This window comes from Myxocyprinus asiaticus, chromosome 24 (assembly GCF_019703515.2).
Source record: "Myxocyprinus asiaticus isolate MX2 ecotype Aquarium Trade chromosome 24, UBuf_Myxa_2, whole genome shotgun sequence".
In the NCBI taxonomy this organism is placed as follows: Eukaryota; Metazoa; Chordata; class Actinopteri; order Cypriniformes; family Catostomidae; genus Myxocyprinus; species Myxocyprinus asiaticus.
In genome coordinates this window covers 1,014,369-1,041,453 of record NC_059367.1, presented here as the reverse complement: position 1 = coordinate 1,041,453, position 27,085 = coordinate 1,014,369, and the positions used below count along the sequence as shown (strand labels likewise).

The 27,085-nt window shown below is 37.6% G+C and overlaps 1 protein-coding gene across 1 annotated transcript; it reads right to left on the bottom strand.

Annotated features, from left to right (window-relative positions):
* Positions 1 to 1,505: 1,505 nt before the first annotated feature.
* rnf165b (ring finger protein 165b) lies at positions 1,506 to 25,087 on the bottom strand. The gene is made up of 8 exons (XM_051652701.1): positions 24,927 to 25,087; positions 10,844 to 11,153; positions 10,524 to 10,658; positions 10,313 to 10,436; positions 9,962 to 10,066; positions 9,370 to 9,465; positions 8,218 to 8,321; positions 1,506 to 8,121 (listed from the first exon to the last, which is right to left on the bottom strand). Exons 1-8 carry the CDS (start codon positions 25,057 to 25,059, stop codon positions 8,004 to 8,006), a joined length of 1,125 nt encoding a protein of 374 aa, XP_051508661.1. The 5' UTR covers positions 25,060 to 25,087; the 3' UTR covers positions 1,506 to 8,003.
* Positions 25,088 to 27,085: the final 1,998 nt, after the last annotated feature.

Genomic DNA, 27,085 nt, shown 5'->3' with positions numbered 1-27,085 from the left:
GTTGAGTTTCCCAAAAGCTTCATGAGCCAACTACATTCGCAAGGTCCATAGTTACCAACATAGTTCAAAGATTTGGTGTTCCATGAAAACGTAGTTTCAATGAACATGTCTTGTCAACATTTGAGACCCTATTTTTAAAATGTGAGAATGGCAGTTTTTTTCTACCTCTTCCAAAATCACTTGAAGTTCAATCTTTGCAGTTTGTGTCATTTGTTTTTTTAAGTCACATCTTTAGCATGACAAATGGACTTGAATACTTTAGATAATGCTCTTGAGAGAAATAAGCAACAGGTAATAAATCACACGACAATAAATCAGTCACCTTTTTATTCAAATTACTTTTAATCAATCAAAACAAACTTTCTTCACATTTATTGTGTTGGTCCATCAATATTCGAATTTCAATCACCAGAAAAGAACACTTGTGCCTTTTAAGCCCTATTACACCCCACTAATGCAGTACATTCTATTTCTTTCATTCTGACAAGACTTTAACCTTTTAAGCTCGGATGGGCCCGTGAGAAGAAAAATAAACAAATATTAATAACTACAGTCTAGACCATCACAAAATAGGTATCGTTTGAAAGCTTAGAAGCTCTACTTTCCAATGCATGTAGACATAATGACCAAAACTAAAGAAGTGCTTTGAAATTTACAGACAAATCAGAAGTGTTCCGTTTTGATAATTTATTTATTTTGCAATCAGTAAAAACATCAGACTCATCAAACATATGTCATATGTTGTTGGAAAGCTCTCAAAGAGTAGAATACAACCAGCCTACTGGCTTTACTCACAGACTAAAATATGGCGAGTAATAGCTAAGTATATGCCTGACAATTATGTTGGTGTTGCTTATATGCCGCGTTTTCACTTATAACTTCATGAAAAAAAAAAAACGGAACATATAATATCACATACCATTACTTAGAGGATGTGATTATCTTTCAAATGAGCCGACACACAAGGTAATCAGATGCAGAGATCATTAGATAATCCACATGAAGCACAATGTTACATATGACCACCAGGAGATGGCGCCAAATACATGACACAGACTCAATGATGACTCAAATGACACAGAATGAAACTCATTCTGTGAAATCTCATTACTAAAATCATGTCTGCATGCTATGCAAACCTTTAGTCATTGTTGTGTTTGCATGTGTAATTAGTTCTTATGTACAATTATTATGTTTTTGTTTTGGAGAGGCTTTTTTTAAAGGGTTAAAATCAATACATAACCAGAAACTGTTGTGACTAGCTAGTTAGTTTCTCCAGTTTCCCCTTATTGGTTTCGTTACAGATAAACCCGCTGTGTAATGTCATAAAGCAAACTGTGGTTGATAACGTGTCAGTCAGACGGCCTCTTCCTGTGTAAGCGGATGGTATAAGATGCAAAGTGGACCAGACTTTATGATGATAGTCAAAATCTTTAACCACCACCAATCTGTATATCTAATATTCACCAATCAATGCGCAGAATACAAAGTGCAATGCACAACAGTTACCTTTAAGCATTTTCAACATTTTATTTGAAAAAAAAAAAAAAACACATACAAAAAGGGTCATATACAAGACAAGAAATAAAAAAAAAAAGAAAATTTGGGTTAAGCTATGCAACTTTTTGCATCATCATTAGTAATAAATACAGTACAAAATCCACCAAAAGTGAATAAGATTTTCTTTTTTTAACGCAATAAACACTTATCTAGATATCATACATTATAATCACCAAGCTATTGCTTAAATATTGTCAATATTTACTACTTGAGCTATAAAATACTGATGTCAGAAACATTGCGCAGTAACAGCACACAGCAGTGTCTCGTACAAAGAGCCTCTTCCCTTCACTGGCAGGTTAACTATTTTTTTGTTTCTATTTTCTTTTTTTTTTTGTCAGCAGCAGAAAAACATCAGAAATATTTTAACATACAGTATGTATCCATTCTCATACGCATATTAAAACCTGAGAAAGACATGCATTACAGAGCTTGTGCTTTAGAATCTACGAATCAGTCTGTTAGCGACACATGATACTACTATTGCTTATGTCCAAAATCTGCAGGAGAAATGGATCAAACCAAAGACACTTTAAGGCTACACAGGCTATAGAAAGAAAATCATGAAATATAAAGCCATTTTTCACTTTTTCTTCTTACTTGTATCGTTTACTGAAACCATCGGAAGTGTTTATATGAGCACAAATCTAGAAAATAACCAGTATTCCAGATAAAATTCCACTTGACTGTTCATTTTGTATGGCAGAAACCGAAATCTCATCTGGATTATCTGCCACATCAATATGGTAGTGTTTTCTACTTTAAAACACAATGCTGTTTTGGCAGAATATTGTGTAATATGACACCATAAGAAAAGAAACATACGGTATCTATACTATAATACTATCGGTATTAATGCATTCAGACATTTTAAAGCTCCTCTTATGAAGTAACAATACAAAAAAGGAAACAAATTTGCTACTAATAGGCAAAATAAGCATCACTTGAAATCTACAAAAATACACCTGTAATCAAAAGCTAAAGTAAAGTCAAATGGACAAGAGACAAGCAGCTATAATCACAGTAAACAAGCATTTAATCCACCACCCGTTCAAACACTAAATTAAAGTTCACCCAAAAATAAAAGTTCTGTCAAAATAACTATCCTGTCATTAAAATTTTTCCATAAAAACCATAGCGACCATGTCTGTCAAACTCCAAAAATGACAAAAGCATCTTAAGGGACGAAACATACTCTACGCAAGTACGTGAATGCAGATGCAACTTAAAACGCAAGCCCGATTTCACGCATTGTTGCTTTCTGAAATATGTCCGACCGCAATTCACAACTCACTATAGCGAAATTAGTATTAACTTTCCACTTTTATGGTGAGTTTTCTCTTTTAACTCAACTACTATAATGTCGGAGCAACAGTTTGAACAGTTTCAATAGCTGTCCGAAATCGCCCCCCCCAAAAATATGATTTTGATAATCATTCAAACTGTGGTATTAAGGCAACAAAATAAACTGTACAGTCACATTCCTGAGAATGAGAGCTTTCATTTGATATATGACTTGTCCATTTATGTGCTATGTGAAGGACTTCTACGAAATTACCTCTAGGGGGCGCTACATTTCAACGCAAATGTTTTGAAGCCTTATTTTGCTATTTGGTGATGGTTATCTCTGAAAATTTCAGATTCTAAGCTTCCAAATTATAATTCATATGCCTGACTTATGTATACGGAGACTTTGAAGTTTTAAGTGTAAACTTTTTTCGCGAGATAACGAACCCGTTGTTAAGTCACTTTAACGACTTTTTGATACTTTCGTTTTTTTGACAGTCATGGTCACTGAACAGAATTCTCTTTTTGTGTGGCACAGACAAAAATAATTAGGGTTGGGAATGCCATGACGGCAAGTAAATGATGACAATGTTTTTATTTCTGGGTGAATTATAATTTTAAGAGAAACAAGATGAGCGGACAGTGGTGCACGTATGTTTTCAGTATGCCAGTGAGAGGGCCGCGAAGCTGAGAGTGCAAAAATAGAGACATGCAAAACTATTCCAGTCCATTTTAACAGTTTACTGTCTACTAGCTCACAGATTCTTTGAAATTGCATTTAATGGAATGTAACCAAAAACTACAGCACCACATACAAGCACATTTCAGCACGCCCTTGGATTTTTTTGACACGTATGGCCCTTTAAACTAAAGCACAACCACATGCAAAGCACTCCCATTAAAGTATAGCACAATGAGGTATTTATACACGCGTAATGTAAATAAATAGATCGATTACATTGTGATACAGAACTTAAAATATGCACCCATAGTAGGTAAAGTTAGTCATAAATTATGATTGTTAAATACTTAAGGCATTTTGACACACAATATCATGTGTAAACTATAAAACGCAGATGGGCGCCACGCAGCCACAAAAAACGAACGCACGGGTAATGCACACTGACACGCTACATTAACGATTAACTGGAACTGTTCGATCAAATTAAAGTCTTTCAAGAATTAGACACCCAGAAAAGTCGCAAAAAGCAAAATCAAGAACGTCATTTTGTCAAATGTACTACATCACTTCAACACATCCTCGAAACATCTGAAATGCTACGGAAACAGTCACGTACATTAAAAAAGTGGTCAGTGAGGCAGCAACAACTATTGTTACGTGAAAATAAAATGTGCTGTTACAGTCTGTTCCCTTGTTTTTGTTTTGGATAGAGTGCACGATACGCAAGGAAACAGATTACTGAGTGCAAATGCAAAAGCGGTAAGTTTAATAACAATCACAAAGAAATCAGGCGACCTCATCAGAGAGAGTGCATTCACGAAAATAACTGCTAACTACATTAAGACAACAATAAATATTATTTCCAGCATTGCAGCTACTTATGTAGAGAAGCTGTACAGGCCCACACACAGGTTGGCAACAGTAAGAAAAAGAAATAGACAAACATGATAATGAACAGTTTAGAAAAGTTATGTTTGGTTTCTATAAAACAAATGGCTTTACTCCCTTATGTCCTCTAGAAATGTCAGCAAACAGGTTTCATGCACATTATGACTTTAGAGCTGCTCTACAAATGTTGTTGTACGACCAAGCGATACCACAAGTCACAGAGCTAATGAAAACACCCAGTTATGCTGTTACTAGTAAAACGTGTGCTTGTGCTACAGGCATTAAGGTACATATTTCACTCGTGGTAACTTGAGAGACCATCGCAAGTCCTTCTGACATTCTATCACGTGCAGGATATGCATTATAGATATCAATGATTCCATTTTACCTAGTTAAAATGTTCATTTTTTATATCGGTAATTAGTGTTTCACCAGTGAAGATGTTAATTCTTTATCAAAGATAACATCATAATTCAAGAAAATACATTGAAATTACTAGTAAACACAATTCTTGATCGATAACTGTATTTTGACTACATTTTGCCAATATCAAAAAATAGAATTTTTACTAGTTCTAATTCAATTGTTGACATCAGGAATGGAGATTTGTACTATTACAATGTAATTGTTGATATTAAAATGTTTATTTTTACTAGTAAGAAGTATTTCGCTGAAATGTGAAATTGGAATATCGACATGTCAGAAATTATACTAAATATATCTGTACTTATATCTGTGTACGAGTGAAATTCTACTAGTTAATGCAATTTGCAGATTTCAAGAACTAAGTTTCTTATTAGATGGAATCCCATTTTTGATATCAGGAATGGGTATTTCTGCAAGTAATTATGTATTTTTTATTTTATTTTTTTAATCAAGAACTTACGTTTTTACAAATTTTTACTTGTATCAAAAATGAACATTTTCACTAGTAGTAATTCCATTGCTGATATCAAGAATTATCCTTTTAACTAGTGAAAAATATATATTTATATACCAATTTGTGATATCAATAATTACATTGTAGCAATAGTACAAATCTCCATTCCTGATGTCAACAATTGTATTAGAACTAATAAAAATGCAAATTCTTGAAATCAGCAATACTAGTGAAAATGTTAATTTTTGATATCGGTAATTAGTGTTTCACCAGTGAAGACGTTAATTCTTTATCAAAAATGACGTCATCACTCACGGAGATACATAGAAATTACTAGTAAACAATTCTTTATCGATAACTGCATTTTCACTAGTAGAATTTCACAATGATTTGCCATTTGCAATAATAACATTGTTACTAGTGCAAATGTCCATTCTTGATATCAGCAATTGAATTACAACTAGTAAAAATGCTCATTTTTGATACCTGTTATTTGTTTTTTCACTAGTGGCAATGTTGATTTCAGTTATCTATAATGTTACAATCACAAGATATCTTTAATTACTCTTCACTTTAATAATATCTGAAATCCAGTTCTGGATATCTAAAAAAAATCAAATCTACATTTTACAGATTTAAAAAATGAGCATTTTTACTACTAATTCAATTGATAATTTTATTTGTACAATTAATGCAATTAATGATAAAATGATTATAATTTTTACTAGTAAGAAGTACTTAGCTGAAATGTGAAATTGGAATATCTTGTCAGAAATATATACTAAAGATATCTGTACTTGCGTTTTAAGCAGGAGTGAAATTCTACTAGTTAATGCAATTTGCAGATTTCAAGAACTAGGTTTTTTACTAGATGGAATCAGGAATAGGTATTTCTGCAAGTAATTATGTAAAAATATTTTTAACAAGAATTAAAATTTTTACTTGTATCAAAAATGAGCATTTTCACTAGTGAAAATTGATTTAAAAAAAGTATACCAATTTTTGATATCAATAATTACACTGTAGCAATAGTACAAATCTCCATTCCTGATGTCAACAATTGAATTAGAACTAGTAAAAAAGCTAATTCTTGAAATCAGCAATGGAATAACTGGCAAAAATTAAAAAATAAAATTCTGTAATTTGGTTTTCACTTGTGGCAATGTTGATTTCAGATATCTAAAAATGTTACAATCACAAGTAAGAAAGCCTTTTAAGATATCTTTAATTACTCTTCACTTATCAGTCAGCATTTTTACTAGTTCTATTTCAATTGTTGACATCAGGAATAGAGATTTGTACTTTTAGTGTAATTATTGATATAAAAAAATATCATTTTTACTAGTAAGAAGTACTACGCTGCTGAAATGTGAAATTGGAATATCAACTTGTCAGAAATTATAGTAAAGATATCCATACTTGGTTTTGAGCAGGAGTGAATGACCGATCATTGTGAAATTCTACTAGTTAAAATGCAATTACAGATTACAAGAACTAGGATTTTTTACTATAAGAAATGCCATTTTTGATATCAGGAATGGGTATTACTGCAAGTAATTATGTATTTGTTTTTTAAATCAAGCATTAACCTTTTTTACTAATTTTACTTGTATCAAAAATTAGCATTTTCACTAGTAATAATTCCATTGCTGATATCAAGAACTAGCATTTTGACAGTGAAAACTGATACATTTTTGATATCAATAATTACATTGTAACAACAGTACAAAACTGTATTCCTGATGTCAACAACTGTATTAGAACTAGTAAAAATGCTAATTACTGAGATCAATACTTAGCATGATCAATAGTAGTAATTAGCTAAAAAGAATTAGCATTTTAAGTAGTGAAAATTAAACCGTTTAACAATAATTCATATCCTACACGTGATTAAATGTCAAAAGGGTATGCAATAGAGATGCATTGAGAACACAGTGTCTTCAGGATTAGTAGAATATCTCGCAGGAAACGTCCTCATGCACGTCACATCGCGCCTTGGCCTCGAACTTTATCATGCGTTTTGTGGATACGTTTCTAAGCGTGGAGGTGCCACAAGCACAAAATACACTGTCACGGTTCAGATCAAGCCTGGTCTTACTGATTACAAACAAACATCGAGCATCACCTCTGATAATTACAGATTCATTACTCTACTCGTGTGGAAAGCTGGCTTACACAGGCAGAGTTGATCAATCAATTAACTTGACTATGAGACAAACCTCTTGTTTGATAATGACTTTGATTCCCATAATCGTTTTGTTTTTTCTGAAATTATTCATTCTTAATACTTTGAACTGCAACGCAGCACGCTTAAAGTTCATCACCGGTCACATGTAATATTCCGAACATTTGTGGTGGTTATGCTGTAATGCTTCATCCTTGACCTACTGAACAATGAGAACGTTTGGTTGTCTTCATCCAAGATCATTATGAAATCTGAAGGGCAGCACTGACCATCTTAAACATCTGACTGAAATCGTCTTTACTGAAACAGCTCTTGCATGAACAATCTTCTCCACGTGTTCTCCAATTCTGTCCTGGATTTCACTTTAGAGTTTTGCATCTTCCCTGGTCTACATCATCATCAGTTGGCTCAGAAGGCAAAGGTCAGAGGTGAGAGGTGATGGAGATGACACACATTTGGCAAAGTACCCACGAAGGGACGAAGAAAGACAACAGAGCTTTGAACTAGTGCTACCCGAGATATCAGCTATCTGGAGACAGCTGCGTCTCGATGTCTACCCTGCAGATTGGACACTTCTTATTGGTTGCCAGCCACTGGTCAACACACGCCTGATGGAAGAGGTGCATGCAAGGTAATCTCCTGAGAAAAGAGAAAAACATTTGTTTCGAAGCATTCAGTAAGAGTTGGAGACAATGACAAATGCAAACTAGCTTTATGTGTACAGCTTCAAACTACCTGACGTCTTCTCCATCTTCAAGCATTGAGAGGCAAATGGTGCATTTCTCATCTGTGTCCAGCTCTTCTTCATCCATCCCAATCTTCAGATCAAGAGGTCTTCTCTACAGACCACACAATCAGTTATTAGTCATTTAATAACCCTAACCCTAACCCTAACCCTTAACCAACAACCATGAAAATACAAGATCAGATCTTTAAGGACAAAGTGACCACAGACACCATCACTGGAAAAAGACAAACAGATGGAGGAATAAAAGGAAAGTTTGTCGAGCCTCTTTGTTGGATTGACAAAGCCTTGTCTGAGAGTATTGACGCTGACTATCACCCCTGGAGTCATGAGTTCAAATCCAGGGTGTGCTGAGTGACTCCAGTCAGGTCTCCTAAGCAACCAAATTAGCCCGGTTGCTAGGAAGGGTAGAATCACATGGGGTAACCTCCTCGTGGTCGCAATTAGTGGTTCTCGCTCCCAATGGGGCGCGTGATAAGTTGTCTGTGGATCGTGGAGAGTAGCATGAGCCTCCACATGCTGTGAGTCTCCGTGGTGTCATGCACAACGAGTCACGTGATAAGATGCACGGATTGACGGTCTCAGAAGCGGAGGCAACTGAGACTTATCCTCCGCCACCCGGATTGAGGCGAGTAACCGCGCCACCACGAGGAGCTACTAAGTAGTGGGAATTGGGCATTCCAAATTGGGAGAACAGGGGATAAAAAACAAACAAACAAAAAAATGTCTGTACCGAATTTGCCATCTGGAGCTTGAAAGATCTAGTAGAATTTACAGTTCATTTTTCGAAGGAAGTTTTTGGGATATTTGATTGTCTGCTTTGGGAAAACTGTAAATCTGATCAGTTAGAGGAACACCAAGTCATAACTGGCTGGATATACACTCACTGAGCAGTGAGGTGTTATTTGGAACACCTGAACACCCTAATTAATTCATGTGATTAATTAGCCAATCGTGTGGCTGCTATCCATAAAATCATGCAGATACAGGTCAGGAGCTTCAGTAAATGTTCACATCAACCATCAGAATGGGGAAAAATATGAAATCCATCCAACTGTTGTGGAATCTGAACTAAAGAAACCATTATGCCCAAGTAAACCATATAATCCCTGGTCAAGGATATTTCACAGGTGTGGTTTTACCTTTTTATACTTGTGAGGGAAGGTAAACCTCTCTATGGTGGTTTGCAAGGCTCCTCTGTTCACATTGCCCAGTCTGTCCTCCAACTGCAGAAGCTCCTGGAACCAAACGCATGATAAAAAACTCAAACAACATTCATGTTTAAAATATGACCACACGTTCCAGCCAGGTCTTCTAAGCAACCAAATTGGCCCATTTGCTAGGGAGGGTATAGTCACATGGGGTAACCTCCTCGTGGTCGCTATAATGTGGTTCGTTCTCGGTGGGGCACGTGGTGAGTTGAGCGTGGTTGCCGCGGTGGATGGCGTGAAGCCTCCACACGCGCTATGTCTCCGTGGCAACGCGCTCAACAAGCCACGTGATAAGATGCGTGGGTTGACGATCTCAGACACGGAGGCAACTGGGATTCGTCCTCCGCCACCCGGACTGAGGCGAATCACTATGTGACCACGAGGACTTAAAAGCACACTGGGAATTGGGCATTCTAAATTCGGAGAAAAAGGGGAAAATATATATATATGACCGCACAAGACATAATGAGATTTACGAAGGGCTGCTGTGTTTAGAAGAACATTCATTTAGATGTTACAGTACCTCATAACTCTCCCGTACAGCAGACGCGTGCCGAGATGGACTGAGACCTTGGAGAGCCAGCAGATGTAACTGTGGATATGGGTAGTTTCTGATCTCATGAACAACCTGTACAGGACAAGATCATTAATAAATGATCCAATGCTAGCAACATCCTTGCTATTAATGTAGAGGTCAAAACATTGAAGTCTGTCATGTGAAAGGTTCTCTGATTCTGAACTCTCTTTGATCATTTACAGAATTCCTTAAACAACATATTCCCATCTAGTTAAACTTTATTGAAATGGTATGATTTAAACATTGAAACACAAAACACATCTGAACCATTGCAGTACGTAGAAATTAAAGACTGACCACTTGTGTAGATGACGCATTTCTGGGGAAGTGATGCAGGCGTTGAGAGGTCAAGTAATGCTGATAATGTTGAGAGAGTGGAGGAACGTGATACTGTGGTAGACCTGGATCAACACTCAAATCCCTGAACACAACACAGGAGAGAATAATTTAATATAATGACAAAGACTCACCACTCACCATATATGATGTTGGTTAAATATAGACGTACCAGTCTGTTCCCTCAGCCAGGTATCGTGGTTGTTGTGGTACTGGTGGTGGTGGAGGCACGTGAATGGATGGTGGATATTCATACGGTGGCCGCAGCGTCTGCGCGTGATGCAGCGGTCTGTCTTGAGCGTGTCTGCTGAGAAAAATAACAAAACAGTTAGTCTGTACCAACTGTGTCAGTTTTAAACTTGTGAGGCCAGAAATCAATTGTAAATGCATGACTTAAATGAGAGACACATTGAAATTCTGTGATTTATCGACAGTCTATAGACTGGAATATTCCCTAACTGTTGAAGGGTAGCATGAATGGCACCATTGTACCTGGGCTGTGGAAGTATTCTCCTGTGCTGGGCCTCCAGGATCTGCTGCTGGATGAGGTATTGCTGGTGTAAAGCCTGAGGTAGGAAGGGTGGGGCTTGGATGTCCTGGAAGGATGGTGCTGGTATGTGGTTGATGGGGGGATGTAACGCAGCGGCAGGCTGGTGCGCGGGGCCGAGGTGATGACTCATCCCGCTCGGAGATTGTCCTAGATGGGGCATTGGGAAATCAACAGGGATCTGGGCCTGAGGGCCTATGTGGAAATGCCGGCAGGAGGTAGCATTACTCTGCTGATGCCTGTTAAAATGAGATCCTGCAACAACACAATGACATCACAACAAATTATGAGTGAGATTAAACCGTTCTGCTGGAAACTAATGTGAGGGACTCTGAGCTTCATCCTCTGCTGAACAGTCAGAAGTTTCAGAGCTTTTTAAAGTCAATCAGCCATTGTAGGTGGAATGGAAAATGGAGGATAAAGCTGGTGTGATATGATTTTGTGCTGGTCTGTGAATGTGGTTTGATTTTGGTTCTCAGACACAGCGTTCACTGTAAGTGTTTGAGATCCGTTAGAAAACTCAAACTGTCCTGTACATACAATAGCAGACTGGAGTGGATCGTGTAAGGTCTCTATGGACTGAACCAAATAGTGCTTTAGTAGTAGATAAATAGTGCAAATAGTGTTGGTATTACCATAATTATGAGATTCCAACACAAAATAGGTATCGTTTGAAAGCTTAAAAGCTCTACTTTCCAATTCATGCAAGCATTATGACCAAAACTGAATAAGTGCTTTGAAATTTGCAGACAAATCAGAAGTGTTCCGTTTTGATAATTTATAAAAAATAAAACAAAATGTAAAAAAAATTGCACTGCACATATTATTGCAATCAGTAAAAACATCAGTCTCATCAAATTATCATGTGTCATATGTTGTTGGAAATCTCTCAAAGAGTAGAATACAACCAGACAAAAATATAGCGAGTAATAGCTGAGTATACATATGTCATTGACAATTATGTTGCTGTTGTTTATATGCCACATTTTCACTTATAACTTCACGAAAAATAAACAGAACATAAAATATAAAATACCATTACTTAGAGGAGGTGATTATCTTTCAAACGAGCCCACACACAAGGTAATCAGATGCATAGATCGTTAGATAATCCACATGAAGCACGTTACATATGGCCACCAGGAGATGGCGCCAAATACATGACACAGACTCAATGATGACTCAAATGACACAGAATGAAACTCATTCTGTGAAATCTCATTACTAAAATCATGTCTGCATGCTATGCAAACCTTTAGTCATTGTTATTATTACGTTTTATTTGTTTGGAGAGGCTTTAGGACACATGGAGATGTTTGTGGACACTACTATAAATTATATTTGTAATGCTATAACCTTTGATTGCTTTGTCGTATCAACACAGTTTTGTTTTCTCAGATACAGTTGACATGATTGGGAATAAAATGAAAGTATTTTTTTTTTTGTTGTTGTTGTTTTTTAAGCAGTTTCTTATGCTGAGATTCTCAATGTATCAATCTATGGGGCAGGGCCAGGGGTGGCCATCAAGAATTTCAGGGATGTGTTTGAACAGGAGAAATATCACCAAATGAACACCTTAGCAGAACAAAAACTGCATTTTGTCATATTTTTTAGGCAAAGTAAAGAAGCCCGTTTGCCCAACAACTGTAAATTAGCCTTATTACAGCACATATCAACAGAACTATCGATTGTGACTTTGGTTGAGAATACGGTTGTGACTTTTGTTGTTGATTGTAGTTCTTTCATAAACAAATTGTGTGTGAACAGAACTGTATTCGTAATTCAAAAACAGGACTGACAACCATATTCTGCTGCTGTGTTAACGTGGCCAATTCGCCTCACCTCTACACTGCTGACAATCTACTGTCGAGACCTGTCAAGAAAATGTCCTGGTCTAATTTTACTCCAAAATCAAAAACAAATAAGAACTTATTTTGCATATAGAAAATGAAGCCTATTTTTAAAGCCATCAAGATTTTTACATATTGACAGTTTTGCACATTTTGCCTCCCAGTCCTCATTTCTGCAATGCGAAAAGATGGTTGTTATGATACTCATTACCGTAACGTGAAAAAAATATTTCAATTGACTTGTTTGTACATCTAAAGTAGGCCTCTCTTGGTCTGCCTTTCATTTTGACTGATTTTAGTTAAGAATATAATTGTACAACAGCATGTCTTTTACTGTAATACGGTAAAACAATGACTGTTAAGGTAATGAGAACCATCATTGAAAACAATGGGAATATTAAAGTTAAAACGTCCACATAACAGTATTGAGAATCGGGTGGTAAAATGTACATGTGTCCTGAAAATAATGTTACAGCGCATCGTAATCGTATGAAAAATCGTATTTTCATTATGCAAAATATAAGGGCTAGAGGGTTTTTTTTAGGCTTCGTGAGAACCACTTTTAGTGACTACTGAAAGCAGATAATGGAGTCTCCAAGATGGAGTTCCAACACAGCTCTCCACCAACTGTTCAGCTTTAGTTCAGATCACTGATTTATCAGCTATAACAGCTGAGACAGCAGAGCAAGTTCAGAGGGAAATGATTGGTTGGTAATATTGTAGAAGCCCTTAACCACAACCTAAAACCTACAATCTGATTACCATAGATGTTAGATATGTTTTGGACATCCATCATCCTGAGGAACATGTTCTACTTGGAGGAATCAAAATAAGCATTGCTGTGGAATGAAGAATAACCAAGTAAATTTGGCAACAGCAGAATTTATAGGAACTCGAAAGGATTTTGCTCTTGTGAGAGGGAGCAAGACTTGAAGCTAGCATCTTTTTATTATGAGCTGACATGTGAACATGAATATAAAGAGCAACAATTACTCTGAACATGTTTTGTTTTTCCAAGATGTTCCTGACAGTGAATGTGGGTGCAAAATCAAGCATTTATCGAAGCTAAATTTCCTTGGTTCAGACTGTGGTTCTACAATATGGCTATGAGCTGAAAGATTTTAAACTATATTGTATTGTTTACAAATGATATGTCAACTATTGAAAAGTGGATTATAGAATTTTCTGTCAGTTTTGTGGTGTATAACTGCTGGCTATTTACAAGACTGAAACTGCACACTTTTAAGCCATCTTGGTTTTGGAAGTATTTTTCCCATTCATTTTCTCCATAGGGATTTCATAAAGTCCTTCATAAAAGAGTTGTGCGCCATGAACCAAATTAACCAACCAGCTCCGAGGTGAATCACAACATTACAAACATTGATTTGAAGCAAAAAAGTATTTGAAAATCAGACAAAAAGACAAAGACTGTGTACTTAACGTCCCATGATGCATTGCAAATGACATAATCGATGGAAAAATATAAAACTACTGATTTAAAGTTGTTGATTTTAAGTATAGAAGCCATTTGTTTTATTGCTAAATATTCAGGTATATACAAATATAAGTAGTTTGAGAGTGTAGGGGGAGAGTGACTCGATTGCATCATTCACAGTGCATCATAGAAGTGGGCGGAGCTGTAGAGCTCTTCTCTGATTGGTGGATCTCTCGTCAGGATTATGGGTAGTGTAGTTCTTCACCAGGAATTCCGCTATTAAACATGATTGAAATAACATGGACAGATGGCTTAAAAAGCAGCATTTGCCATCGATAAACAACATCAGAGCTCACGGTAGGTCTGTCTTTAAAAGTTAAAAAGCTTTTTACTTCCGGAACTAGACTGTTGCGCTCCATTTCGTTTAGAAATTTCACACTTCGCCTTTTAAGAAAACATTAACATTATTCATTGCGAGAAGAGAACCGCAAATAAACAAAGGTTATACTTGCAGCATTACATTATCAAAGTGGTAGAGCTGAACTACTGTAGCTTGAATTGACCTTTTGCTAAGCCCCGCCTTTAAAAGCATTTCTGTCCCATCCTGTCTTAGCAACTGTTGCCAGAGCTGCCATTACTCTGACACGCATTTGCTATTTTCCAATGAGAGTCTACGGGAGTAATGGAGAAGGGTGTAGCTGCAGGCATTGCTCCAAAAAGAGGCATGATCTCCATATCACCATTAAAGATATAGGGAGCCCCGAACCTAACCCTTTCCCTACCCTTAATCGTGAGTGGAAGCGACGCCCCTTTAGGAATTGTCGCAAAACCCTTTTGGAGTAACCCCTCCCCTTTTTGGAGATTCCGCCCCCATTTGGAGGTCTCCGGCCTGCAGCTATACCTACTAGAAGTAATGTGTGTTTGAATAATTTTCAAAACATTTAAAACACGATGTTACCGTTGCACGATGTTTTTTTATTTTTTATTATTACTGTGTATTTCTATATATACACTTCTATTTTCTTTTTATTCTATTTTATTATCTCTGTCTTGTATTGTTTGTGCACTGGAAGCTCCTGTCGCCAAGACAAATTCCTTGTATGTGTAAGAATACTTGGCAATAAAGCTCATTGTGATAATGTTTTAGCAAAAGCTATAGTAAATAAACAGTTTACAACATCAAAATGAATGTGTTATAAGACGTTATAAGCAGTTCTGTTCACTTGCATTAATTTTATCAGGCGTGTAATCGCTATTTAATGACGCTTTTTTCAAGTGACTTATAATAGTTTTTCTTTATTCTGATGCACAGTCTCCACCGTTTTCAATCAAATTACTGTGTAATTTAACAATTTCTGTTACAAAAACGATAAATATGCCTTACAATGTCACTCTTCATTCCAGCCCACTCAATATTATTATCCATTCCGTTTATGAGAATATTTTGCCAAAAACCGCGCCGTTCACAGGAATCTCCCATTCATTCCTATGGGGAGTTAACAACCGTAACCAGTGGGGTGGAGCTTAGCGAAGGGTCAAATTTATATTGGCAGATACACGGATGCTTCAAAATCAAGGAATCAAATATATAATAAAATGACGAGAAAATCATTGACATTGTGCTTATTACACAGAATACGTTGAGCAGTGAACGTTTCTCATTGCTCTGTGTTATAGTGGGAGGAGATTCAATCACAGAGATGAAATGTGTGAATATACAGTGGCAAGAAAAAGTATGTGAACCCTTTGGAATTAGCTGGTTTTCTGCATGAATTGCTCATAAAATGTGATCTCATCTTCATTGAAGTCACAAGTATAGACAAACACAATGTGCTTAAACTAACAACACACAAACAATTATAATCTTTTATGTCTTTATTGAACACATCCCATTAAACATTCACAGTGCTGTGGAGAAAGTAAGTGAACCCCTAGGCTAATTAGGGAAAGGGTTACAAAGTTATCTGGAAGAGTTTAGATATTCGTCTGTCCACAGTTAGACAAATTGTCTATAAATGGAGATGATTTAGTACTATAGGTACTCTCACTAGAAGTGGCCGTCCAGCCAAGATGACTCAAAGGGCACCGCAGAATGCTCAATTAGGTAAAAAAGAACCCTAGAGTGACAGATAAAGACTTGAAGGAATCATTGGAACTGGTTAACATCTCTGTTTATGAGTCTACTATACAGAAAACATTAAACAGGTATGGTGTTCATGGCAGGACATCATGAAGGAAGCCGCTGCTTTCCAGCAAAAACATTGCTGCACACCTGAAGTTTGCCAAAGACCACAATGACACTCCACAACGCTACTGGGAAAATGTTTTGTGGACTGATGAAACTAAGGTTGAATCGTTTGGGAAGAACACGCAGCACTACGTATGCTGTAAAAAGGGCACCGCATACCAACATGAAAACATCATCCCAGCGGTGAAGTACGGTGGAGGGAGCATCATGATTTGGGGCTGCTTTGCTGCCTCGGGGCCTGGACCGCTTGCCATCATCAAAGGGAAAAATGAATTCCCAAGTTATCAAGATATCCTACAGGATAATATCAGGGTGGCTGTGTGCCAGCTGAAGCTCAGTAGAAGTTGAGTGATGCAGCAGGACAATGACCCTAAACATCGAAGTAAATCCACTACAGAATGTCTTCAAAAAAAGAAAATCCACCTTTTGGGGGGTTCAGTCAGAGCCCAGACCTTAACCCAATAGAGATGCTGTGGAATGACCTCAAGAGAGACACCAGACATCCTAAGAATATGTCTGAGCTGAAGCAGTTCTGTAAGGAAGAATGATCCAGAATTCCTTCTGAACGTTGTGCAGGTCTAATCCGCAGCTACCGGAAACACTTGACTGAGGTTATTGCTGCCAAAGGAGGATCGATCAGTTATTAAATCCAAGGGTTCACTTACTTTCTCCACAGCACTGTGAATGTTTAATGGGATGTGTTCAATAAAGACATGAAAGATTATAATTGTTTGTGTGTTGTTAGTTTAAGCACATTGTGTTTGTCTATACTTGTGACTGATGAAGATGAGATCACATTTTATGACCAATTCATGCAGAAAACCAGCTAATTCCAAAGGGTTCACATACTTTTTCTTGGTACTGCACTTTGCCACAGCACATGGTCCAGATCATTTACTGTGAGAAGACTTGAAGGTGCAGTTTTATGTCCAATTTCATTGAAAATGGACAAGCAGAATCTCATTCAAACGCTGCAGTTCACTCGTGAACGCTATCGTCTCATTTGACGGTTCTGAATTGTTCACACTGCACCTTCAAGTGCCTCAGTGATGAGCAGAAATGACCATTGAGGTCTAATGATGAAAAAAGCGAGGAAATCAATCTATCTTGGTCACATAGCAGGAGGGAGGAGGTGGGGTGGGGGAGACAATAAATGGAAATCAGCAAGAAGCACACTGGAGGTTAGGAAAAATACTATATTCTTTATTGAAAAATATTAGTATATGTGGATTTGTGTCATAATAAGTCCATGCAACAAATAAAACAACATTGAACAACAGCAAGGCCCACCATGCTCAGTACAGGGTTAACAGAACAAAAGCAACATCCAAATGAGCAGATGCATCGGCTACAGCACATTACAGTACAGCAGGGTACATCTTTACTACAGAAAGATTACATTGGAGTCTATTCAATGTAGAATCAAAATAATGATAATAATAATAATGTGATTCATGCACTCAAGTCTATTACCAGAACAAAAGGTAGAGAAACCACAACCAAACAATAGACATTTGCACTCTAATAGAAGATTTCAGTAGCAGTGCAGGACATCAACATCCCTGCCAAATGGATCGCATTTTGGAAGTTGTGCCACTTTGAGACATTCGATTGCCAATTAAAAGTTGCTGTTACTTGAGCAACTTCTTCTGGTTTTTAAAGTGTCTGTTGTTTTAGGTGTTTCCTCTAAAAATGGAATGATTGTGTCAACTGAGAAGGGCAGAGAGGAATAAATGAAGCACACATTATGCAGGTGACGGCTTAAAGGAATATTCCGGGTTCAACACAAGTTAACCTGGCATTTGTGTCATACTGTTGATTACCACAAAAATGTCGACTCGTTCCTCCTTTTCTTTAAAAAAGCACAAATGTGTGTTCCAGTGAGACACTTACAATGGAAGTCAATGGGGTCAATCTGTAAACATTAAAATACTCACTGTTTCAAAAGTATAGACACAAGACATAAACAATATGTGTGTTAACATGATTTTACTGTGATTAAATCACTTACTAACCACATCTGTGGAAAATTATAGACAATTTTACAACTTGGTTGTAAATGCCAACAAACCCTAAAACCCCACAATGACGATTTAAACAACTTTACAGCTCAAATAATAATACACAAGTTTGCTTTTATAAAACAATAAGCTTCACATTTCTGCCTTTAAACCCTCCAAAAATGGACCCCATTGACTTCCATTGTAAGTGTCTCACTGGAACCTTGAATTTTACTTTTTTTAAAGGAGGGACGAGTCGATCATCATCGTCATTATGAAACAAAAGCTGTCGACTGAGCTTAACGTGTACTGAACATGGAATATTCTTTTAAGGCTGAAACATTCTCTACACAAGAACGTGAACGGCGTTGCGAGCATTTGGCCATCGCGCGGTCCGGTTGAACATGCCTAACGTGCGTTCTTGCGTTGCGGTGGCAGTAACAAACCTCAGTCCTCAAGGGGGCGATAGTTACCTTCAAAATTCTGGATGTGTTATTATTAGGGATGTCCTGATACCATTATTTTGAGTACAAGTACCATTTCTTTTTGGTACTCGCTGATACATGAATTCCATGTCAACAATTTATTTCAATTTTATCAACAAAATGGTGTTTAAATAAATAAATTCATTAAAACTTTAATCAAATGAAAGTGAAAGTGTAACAATTCATTTTCAACATTTTATTTTGTATTTTTATCAAATTAAGTGATTTTTTTTAAAGAACCTCACAACACAACATTGGAGTTATTTTTGTCCAATAAAGTGCTGCAATACAGAGCGTCATAGATGTGAGATATTGCTCAAATATAATACAATAATTATTGATTTATTATTATTATTATTATTATTATGGTAACACATTATTTTAATGCGTCCTTGTTACACATATTAACTATAGTAATAACAGTCAATTATGCATAATTACAAGCAAATAACCCTAAACCAAACCCTAAACCTATAGTAAGTACATGTTGTTAATTAGTAATAATCAGTTATAACTTTTGTAATTACACTGTAACAAGGTCGTACTTTTTTCCCTTAATTGCGCTTTTATTTTGAAGTGTTCCTGTGTGTTGTAATGACCAAGAAGCTCTGACGTTATGACGGTAGATTCCCACTCTGGAAAAGTCGGTTGCTACATGACTCAAAGTGATTATTAAACCGCAAAAGGCTGCTATTTAATTAAATAAATATGTAGTCTGAATGTGATGCACGCTACAAAATGAATTAGCGCTCTGCTCACTGTCATCTGCTACAAACAGAGCGCGCGATGCTCATGATGGTGTTTTCTGTGTATGAATCAAGGATCTCTAAAAGGTACTAGGGATGGGCATTTTGGTCATTTTATCTACTCGAGTTCTCATCGAGTACTCATCGAGTACTCAGTGGGGGGAGGGGGCCACATAGACATGTACAAATACAGTATGTACTTATATGTCATACGTCTTTAGCTGCTGCATTGTGTCTCGTCGTTCAAACGTCTATTCATAAACATAGGCTGTTATAATGTAGTCTGTTACAATAAGTGCAAAAGAGGACATAATCAAAATGCATGATATTGTGTTATTATGTGAAGGCTCGCTGGTCGGTTCAGTGAAATGATGCTCAGAACGTGCATCTGCGTTCTTCCTTCATGTTACCGTAATAAGCTTAGTAAGTGTACACCACTGTTTCTGAACCGTGTATCTGCAAACCGCGGTTAGCGTGACTGGAGATGCCATAACCATCATGTTTTTAAAACGCAGTGTTAAGTTAAAAATAGTTTTCAAGACCCTGCGTTCTTCAGCATTCAGCTGTGCTTCATCTAAATGTTTGAATGAAAGATTTCACCTTGTGTGTGAGTGTGTGTGTTTGTGTGTGTGAGTGTGTTTGTGTGTGAGTGAGTGTGTGTGTGTGTGAGTGAGTGTGTCTATGTGTGAGTGTGTGTGTGATTGAGTGTGTGTGATTGTGTGTGAGTGAGTGATTGAGTGTGTGTGTTTGTGAGTGAGTGTGTTTGTGTGTGTGTATGTGTGAGTGTGATTGTGTGTGTGTGTGTGTGTGTGTGATTGAGTGAGTGTGTGTGTTTGTGTGTGTGTGTGAGTGAGTGAGTGTGTTTGTGTGTGTGTGTGAGTGAGTGAGTGTGTTTGTGTGTGTGTGTGTGTGAGTGAGTGAGTTTGTGTGTGTGTGTGTGTGTGAGTGAGTGAGTGTGTTTGTGTGTGTGTATGTGTGAGTGTATGTTTGAGTGTGAGTGTGATTGTGTGTGTGTGTGTGTGTGTGTGCGATTGTGTGTGTGTGATTGAGTGAGTGTGTGTGTGTTTGTGTGTGTGTGTGTGCGATTGTGTGAGTGAGTGTGCTTGTGTGTGTGTGTGAGTGAGTGAGTGTGTTTGTGTGTGTGTGTGAGTGTATGTTTGAGTGTATGTTTGAGTGTGAGTGTGATTGTGTGTGTGTGTGTGTGTGCGATTGTGTGTGTGTGATTGAGTGAGTGTGTGTGTGTGAGTGAGTGAGTGAGTGTGTTTGTGTGAGTGAGTGTGCTTGTGTGTGTGTGTGAGTGAGTGAGTGTGTTTGTGTGTGTGTGTGAGTGTATGTTTGAGTGTGTGTGTGAGAGTGTGTGTTTAAGTGTGTGCGTGTGTGTGTGTGTGTGTGTGTGTGTGCTTCTCCAGAGTGTAGAGCGTCGTCTCTGCCCCGGACAGAAAGTCACGCTGCACTTTGTTGAAGTTTGTTGCTGTGATCATTCATGCTTCCTCCCATTTAACTTGGAGTTTTAAACTTCATACTGGGAAAACTGCAACAGAATGTCACTTTATGTTGGACTTACAACTCATGCGGAAATCTTCAGCTCTGATTTTGCCAAGATGCGACATCACGAAAACGAGTCGGCACCGAAGGAGATTTACAGTCAATGATAAACCTTCACTTTTTTAAATAATATACATTGAGTCAAATCTTCTACATTATATGACAATAAAACCTGTTTAGCAAACGCGTGCAGAGACAGATGTTCAAAACACAGTGGATTGAACTTTCGTTTGATTATCGTAAACCTGTAGAACAAACGTTAGCATTGCAGCATCGTTTATCAGTTTGGTTGCTATGAGACGTCTCTGTTGACAATCAGCGCTGAAAATAACAACGTAATCAATCTCAAAATTAAAAATAAGGGCCCTCTTTGATGCGTAGTGTATAGTTGTCAAGTAGTTGTCAAGCATTTTCATTTTCGATCATCGTTTTCATGAGCGATTGTCGCTGTCACTTTTGAGTACTCGTGCCCATCCCTAAAAGGCACGGGCACTTTGTGTAATCCTGGGGTAAAGAAACACAATTTGAAATATGTTGTTTGATTGTAATCTTGACCATCTGTTTTTGAGATTTCAGTGTTCCCCCATTCAAGCTGATAGGAGCTGCACTTTCATAACTTGAAATAGCCTCCCGAGAGCGACTTGCTTTAGCATACTTGCTCAGCAATATTCTCTTCAAACTGTTGCTCCTCCATGACAGTAGCTGAGTTGAAATAGAGCTGTGCGATATGACTATATATAACGTGGCGATGATATAAAGTGTCAACCGACAGAGATTTTGCTATATCATGTATATCGTGATATGTAAATACTGTGCAGCGTGGACTTATCTATCAGTGGCCAGAGCTTCACGTGAGACTTGAAGAAACATGGACAGGGTTTTTCCAGCATTGAGGCAAGCAAATGTTTTGACGTCACGCATTTGACACTTTAAAAGTGCTAAATATTCTTCTCAATTGACACACGAATGTTTCACGTGACTGTGGTGTGAGCGGTCTCTGGAGCTCCGAAGTGCGCGCGATTCCAGCAGGCTTTCCGATATTTGTGCTCCAGAGACAGGAGAGCTCAGAGCGGGATCACTTGCACTACATAATCATTTTTTGACCCAGGAACACCCCAAATGGAGAAAGAAATCTCCACAGAACGGATCAAGAAAATGAAGAGAAGCTTGTTTTAACCCTTGTGCGACCTTTGCGACATTTGTCTTTTTCATTTTTGTTTTTTCGATCATTTTGGCTGTGTTAATGCCAATGGCATAAATTTTGCCAAAGGTGTGTATTTGGGGGGAATTTTGATATTTCAACCTCAGTTCCTATAATACATCTATAATACACTGTGTACACAAAATAGTTACACTCAGGACCTTCAGGACAAAAATGTCCCCATTGAAACCCATTAAAACTGCAATATTTGATCCCAGTGCCATTAAAGCATAAAATCATGAATTCTATGATATTATGATTTCATTCCAGAGCCCTGGCTTCAAAATTTACATTTTAATATTTTCCACCAGATGGCGCCATTTTTCTCATGTTAACCTATGGAGCAAATACAAGCTTTTCCCCTATTCTCTGTTTGCTGTATTATAGAGCACTGCAGGCCAACTGAATAAATGATGCAGCTAAAATTGTGTGTGTGTGTTGGTATGGATGTCAGTGTGTATATGTGTAATAAACAACAGTGGCATTATATAAACAAACTGGCATTTAAAAGGTTAAAATCCTGAAAATGAATGAATATTTGGTAGTTATGATCAGGACTGATGTTGGTTAAAACAAATTAACTCATTGAAAGTGGAAAATAATATTAATATATAATATTATTATGGCAGTTATTTTGACGCGGATATTTGTGTCCTCAAAGGACCTCTGAGTAACTTTGTTTTGAACACACAAGGGTTAAAACAGGTGCGACATGGTGTACAGAGTGGAAAAATGTAATCTGCAAACTGTTTCGCAGGACGATAATCACATGCAATACAAGCGATCTGTTTTACCACCTCAAAATGAAGCACGCAGAAGTGTATTATGAAAGCCTAAAGATGAACTTATTTCATATTTTCTTCAAGCAGTGTTTATTCGTTTTTACGTATGTTTTATTTACTTTGTCGCATTGCTTTGAGAAGATCTTCCGTTTCTGGGGCAAACTTTATAATAATAATAATACTGGTCAACAACATTTTAAAGTGTAATGTGGCATACTGTTATATTTAGCATTCTGGTAAGGTTGATTTTTGTTTATTTATTTACTTACTTAGACAATGTCTTGTTCATAATAAAGAGGAAGTAGTTTTAATATATTACGTATTTAATTCACTGATTGGAGTTCCAAAAACAGGCATTGCAATATGGTTATTTTAAATATTAATACATTTTTGATTTTCCAGAAAATGTTTACGATATCATGATTTAAGATTTTGGTCATATCGTCCACCCCTAAGTTGAAAGAGAAAACTCACAGTAAAGCGGACAGTTCACACTAATCTCACTATAGCGCCCCTTGTGGCAACGCGCAGCTGCGTTGTGTTATGAATTGCTGACGCAACGTCACCCAGCTTTTTGCCAGAAGCATCAGCGTTCACGTACTTGCGTAGAGTATGTTTCGGCCTTAAAGGTTTTCCAAACAAAGGGAAAGAAATGTGGGTTTAGTGATTACTGAAGCACAAAATGCATCCATTTTACAGGAATTTACATACATGTTGTCTACCAAAAGCTGGATGGGACATACATGACTCACTCGTCTAACGCTACTGATGTGGGTTATAAGTATCTACAGCACTATATAGACAATAGTTGCTCTAAATGAGTTAGCTCTTTATGTTTTAGTGTGTTTTTATTCTCTCAGGAAGGGAGCAGATCTGAGAAGTTTGTCGTCTTCTGATGGAAAGAGGAAATGAGGGATCAGAACAGATGATCATTAAAACACAATGATCTGATAATGCAGAATGTAGATTCAGCCTCCATAGACTATGAGACAGGAGATAAGAACAGAAATAAAGCACATGAAATCAAACTATGGGACAGAAGATCAGAAAACAGAAATAAACAAATAAATAAATAAAAGCTTCATGAAATCACCTGGCAAAGTTAGCAGCTCATTTCAGCACTACAGTTTCATGTGTTTGTACCGATATATCGGTGTGAATGTTAATTATTCAGAAATAATCGATTATTTGGTATTAAACACATCAGATTTTTATTTTTATGCACTGCTGATAAAGTCAGTCTGATGGTTTCAACACAAATCTAAAAAAAAAAACATAACTTTTACACTTACATTTGATTGAAAATGGCTTTAAAAAATAATCGATTAATTTAAGTTGACGTTACTTGTGTTTCCTTGTTGTCTTTTAATCTCAGGCCTGAATTAGCGTCCTTAGCTTTCCGAGGTAACCCCAGACCTAACAAATAACACTTAAACACACATAATGCTCAGATACACGATACAGTTAATCATTAACCTTGAGATAAATACCGAATACCCTTTAAAGTGATTTAAATGCACTTTAAAGTGAAACATGACGCAAAAAGCGTCACTCAGATTATCTCCAACCTCACAGATCCACTAATAAAACGTGAAATCATCTGATTTTGATTGATTCTCTCCCCAGTTTGGACTAATGCAAGCATATAGATCAGTTATTGGTTTAATAAGCATGCATTAATCGAGCACAAGGCCGTGATTTGGTCATGAAATAGTGTGATAACGTGTTATAAATACCTCTGTTTCTCACTGAGCCGAAGACAGGAAGAACCAGATATCCAACATGAACTAACACCATCCTTCCGATCTTCTGTCTGATGAATATATCGTATAAACGGAGGAATAAATCATGTACATTCAGTGGGATCATATGCAGTCACCGCGAGGACAAAGAGCGATTCGCCAACGAATTGGTCTGTTGAATCGGTTCGTTCGAATGACTCGATCGAGTCATTAAAATCATTTAAAAGGGACTCAATACAAAAAGTGTATGTTGCACTTTTGGGAGTAAAACTATGAGGTGGGTGACACGTTGCAACCACAGACAGAATACTATTTGAGGCAAATGGTAATCGTGTTTTTACACTGTATGATTCTTTCAGTCCTTTAAGATTGTTGCTTGTCAGACTGTACGAGATGAACGCATTGATATCGCCATGGCGCACTGTGCGACATTATGTCAGACTGCATGGGCGTAGAAAACGCGGGGGATGCAGAGACGCGTCCCCCTCACTTTCAATAAAACCGAAGTGCACTTTTTCACAGGGCAAATGTGTTAATGCTGTGTCTTTCATACAGCAAATGTCTAAATGTGTAAATGCAACAGTTCAAATTCACTACTCAGTCACGTTACAAATTCAATAAAAAAAAATTCGTCGATTGAGAGCCTTAAAAATACATCTTACGTATTTGTTCATCTTGCGCTAATCGTTCTGTCCCCCCTCACTTTTGAAATGATGTCTATGCCCGTCAGACTGTACGATACACATCGTGGCCGACTGCGGTCCCAATCGTCCCGATCAGTGAACGTGACTATTCGCGGAATAGAAGCGAAACGGTGAGATTTGCCCATCCTGGAGGAGCATTTTTTGTTTTTTTTTTCTGAAGCGCATTTCCGTTGCTCCAATACCACTTCATCACGAGCATAGGCAAACATATAAACAGAAGGATGGATTTTGTCAAATAGGTCTATAATAAGACAGCCTGATCGCCAATACAAAAAAAATGACAGATGTTGGGAATGAACGCGAGTGCAGGAGGAAGCATACAGTAATAATTAGCTACCACAAGCGAATATTCATTGTGGAAATAACAAGACTTGTGGCCTGAAAAATGACAAACTTCTCTGTTCACACAGAAACGCAAAATTTCGAAAATAGGTTTCTTTCCAAGGAGCATATCAGCGGGTTTCTCTGAAAACAGTGAATTGGGGTGCGAGAGAGGAGCGGACTATCTCATCTGGCCGTCATTATAGCAGTCACACTATACGAATGTGATGCTAAATTTCTGACACTGCCAGAACTTCATCGGAAACTGAAGATCATCGCAAAGGTTATTAATAAGCCGTCGGTGAACATCACATTGAACGCTGTAGATTGCCAATTTTGCCCTACGATGACAGAAATCCTATAGGATTCCCGAAATTTGTCTCAGACGGCAGAATCGTGGCCAAAATCGTACAGTGGGATTTAGTCACGCGGCAACTGCTTATATGCTTTTTTTTTTCTTCCCTTTTCTCCCAATTTGGAATGCCCAATTCCCACTACTTAGTAGGTCCTCGTGGTGGCGCGGTTACTCACCTCAATCCGGGTGGTGGAGGACAAGTCTCAGTTGCCTCCGCTTCTGAGACCGTCAATCCGTGCATCTTATCACGTGACTCATTGTGCATGACACCGCAGAGACTCACAGCATGTGGAGGCTCATGCTACTCTCCACGATCCACACACAACTTACCACATGCCCCACTGAGAGCGAGAACCACTAATCGTGACCACAAGGAGGTTACCCCATGTGACTCTACCCTCCCTAGCAACCGGGCCAATCTGGTTGCTTTGGAGACCTGGCTGGAGTCACTCAGCACACCCTGGATTTGAACTCGTGACTACAGGTGTGGTAGTCAGCGTCAATATTCGCTGAGCTCCCCAGGCCCCCGCTTACATCAGGCTTGATCGAATATGAGAATCATTTCTTAAACGGTTTCATTTGAAAGGAGCCGTCCGAACGAACCGATTCGCTAAAATGATTTGGACTTCCTGCTGGAGGAGCGATGACATCATCTGACCAATAGAGGCGCCACTATCATCACCCGCTCAGTTTTAGGTTTAATTGAACTGAATTGTTTATTTTTTTTGTTTTGTTTTTTTGCTTCATAGAAAACATCTCACAGGGCATAAACA